The sequence below is a fragment of the Mustela putorius genome, unplaced genomic scaffold, assembly GCF_011764305.1.
Source record: "Mustela putorius furo isolate JIRA1106 unplaced genomic scaffold, ASM1176430v1.1 tig00003845_pilon_pilon_pilon, whole genome shotgun sequence".
In the NCBI taxonomy this organism is placed as follows: domain Eukaryota; kingdom Metazoa; phylum Chordata; class Mammalia; order Carnivora; family Mustelidae; genus Mustela; species Mustela putorius.
In genome coordinates, this window is record NW_025421998.1 from 95,871,515 (window position 1) to 95,874,416 (window position 2,902).

Consider the following 2,902-nt stretch of genomic DNA (forward strand, 5'->3'; position numbering starts at 1 on the left):
TCATCTTTCATGTAGATCTTTCATCACTAAAATAGTCTCTAAGACTTCAGACTCCTATCTGTATATTTGAGTTATGGATCACTTTTTTTCTTTTGGAAGTAAATGGAAGAAGAGCATTGGTTTGGGGTCAAAGAATTACTGCTTATGTCATCATGTTCTATAATTAGGACCTGATATTCTATCCTGTCTTCACTGGTGAGGACTGATCAATGTTGTATTGAGAAATGAATGAGCTGTTCCTTCCTTGAGAAAGCATCATTGTAAAGTGATAACCTCACATCATTAAACACTTTATTAAACTCCCTTTGAAGGGCACAGAAGATTAATTAGCAGCTATGTATACTTTATGCAACACCCAATTCTTGAAGTTAGCTATCTTCTGTTGATCTCGCCCAGTGTGGCCACTGGTGTGACATAGGTAGAGAGGAGGCCTTCCATTTGACACTCTCAAAATGACAAGTTACAGCAAATGTATTCAAAATAATCTATTAATAAAAACATAAGAATATTATTTAAAACATCTAGGGTTTCATGGATGCATTCCACTGAGGGGTAAGTAGGGTTGTGTCTGAGATATTTAGAGGGTAAATCCAATAAACAAAATGAAATTAAATGGGACTGGACATCATTCAGGATTCAGAAAAATATATCTTTCATGTGAACCAAAATGTTTCTCACCAAAAAGACATGAATTCTCTATAATAACTACTAAATTGAGTAGGATTTTAAGTCTAAATATTCATTAATTTCCTTCCTTCAGTTAAGAGCTGATGTTTCAGAGAAGAAATTATGATCCAGTAAATGGAATTATAAGAATATAACTTCTTTACTCCTTGATTTCCAGCTACACAGTTGGGTTCTATTGTGTTCCTCATATATGGATGCATTCAAGTAGAGTTTGGATGATGATTTGGCTGAGATGTTCTAGAAGAACTTTGGTTCAGATGGGTAGACTCTCTCTATATGGTCTAAAAACCAGCCTTCTAATCCCAAGTTTTCATGATTTGTTTTTCCAACATCTTTAGAGTTTGGTCCTCAGAAGCTCATGGACCAGGAAAATAAAACCCAGATATGGGTGAGTGAGTTTATTCTGCTGGGTTTGTCCAATGACCCAAAGACTCAAGTCTTCCTCTTTGTCCTGGTCCTGACCATGTACTTGGTGACTCTTGTGGGAAATACCCTCATTCTTCTTCTGATCAGTCTGGACAACAGGCTTCATAATCCCATGTACTTCTTCCTTGGTGTTTTATCTTTTGTGGACCTTTGTTATGCAAACAGTTTTACCCCACAAATGCTAGCCCACATGCTCTCAGCCCGGAAGTCCATCCCGTTCTATAGCTGTGTGTTTCAGCTCTACCTCTCCCTAGGATTGGGTGGATCTGAGTTCTTCCTGCTGGGAGCCATGGCCTATGACCGCTATGTGGCAGTGTGCCATCCACTGCACTACACGGTCATCATGCATGAAGGGCTGTGCGTGGGCCTGGCTGCTGGCTGCTTGGTGGCTGGTTTCACAAATTCGCTAATGGAAACAATCATTACCTTCCGGCTTCCCCTGTGTCACAATGTTATTAATCACTTTGCCTGTGAGACCCTCGCAGTGGTAAGGTTAGCCTGTGTGGACATCTCCTTCAACATGGTCATGATGGCCATCTCAGGATTTCTGGTGATCATGCTTCCCTGTTCCCTTGTTCTGTTCTCCTATGGTTGTATAGTTACTGCCATTTTGCAAATTCATTCTGCTCAGGGACGTAGCAAAGCCTTTGGGACTTGTGCCTCCCACCTCATTGTGGTTTGCATGTGCTTTGGGGCTACCATCTTCACCTACCTGGTTCCACGGTCAGCCTCCTCCATGGAAGTGGAGAAATTTGTCACTCTATTCTATGCTCTGGTAGCACCTATGTTGAACCCCTTGATCTACAGCTTGAGGAATAAGGAAGTTATGGCTGCTTTTCAAAAATTTCTAGAGAATTTCAGAGATAAAGAGTAAAGACTATAAGATCTTCCTATTACCTATAATCAAAACCAAAAAGGAGATGGGCTGGAGGTATACAGGACTCCCACATATGACCTTGCATTTGGGTAAAGCATCCCTCTACCTGATTAATGAATTTCCTCATACAGGCCAATGCAAGATAAATCACATGTCAGTGATCCATGAGAGGGCCTTTCTTAGATCATCTTCTGTCAGATATCCAGTGGTATTTAGACTTCATTGGCCCATTTTTACAATTTTATTAGCACATCAATGCATAAAGAAATGATCTGCATCTTTGTCCAGCAGATCTGGTGTGGAATGAATAGAGAGGTGAATTCCACCAATTAGGTCTGCTTTTACCTGGTGCAGCAGAATGGAGAATATCTGTTCCTCTTTTCACATGACAATGTTCCATTTATTTGTAGAACAACCTTATTTCCTCCAGGATAATCACAATAGTTTCTTTAACTCTTTCTCAAATGATGACAGTTTTAGAACTTTCAACACCATTTGTGCCTTAGTCTAGAGTGTGATATGATATTCTGAAATAAATAATATATGATGCTTTATTTGTTCACTCCAGTATGTTGGTTCTCATTCGCTTTTCAAGAATTGAATTTGCGGGGCACCTGGGTGGCTCAGTGGGTTAAAGCCTCTGCCTTCAGCTCAGGTCATGATCTCAGGGTCCTGGGATGGAGACCCATATCGAGCTCTCTGCTCAGCAGGGAGCCTGCTTCCCCCTCTCTCTCTCTGCCTACTTGTGATCTCTGTCTGTCACATAAGTAAATAAAATCTTTAAAAAAAGAATTGAATTTATTTGTAATATGCAAAATATCTGTGGCTTCACTATACTCTTTTTTTATTGTAACAAAATATACATAAAACATAAAATTTGCTAATTTAGCCAGGATACAATTCAGTGACATT

The 2,902-nt window shown here is 39.7% G+C and overlaps 1 protein-coding gene across 1 annotated transcript; it reads left to right on the plus strand.

Moving 5' to 3' along the window:
* The first annotated feature begins 1,045 nt into the window (after positions 1 to 1,045).
* LOC101687878 (olfactory receptor-like protein OLF3) lies at positions 1,046 to 2,134 on the plus strand. The gene has a single exon (XM_004772101.2). The coding sequence runs from the start codon at positions 1,046 to 1,048 to the stop codon at positions 1,985 to 1,987; it is 942 nt and encodes a 313-aa protein (XP_004772158.1). The 3' UTR covers positions 1,988 to 2,134.
* The last annotated feature ends 768 nt before the right edge of the window (positions 2,135 to 2,902 follow it).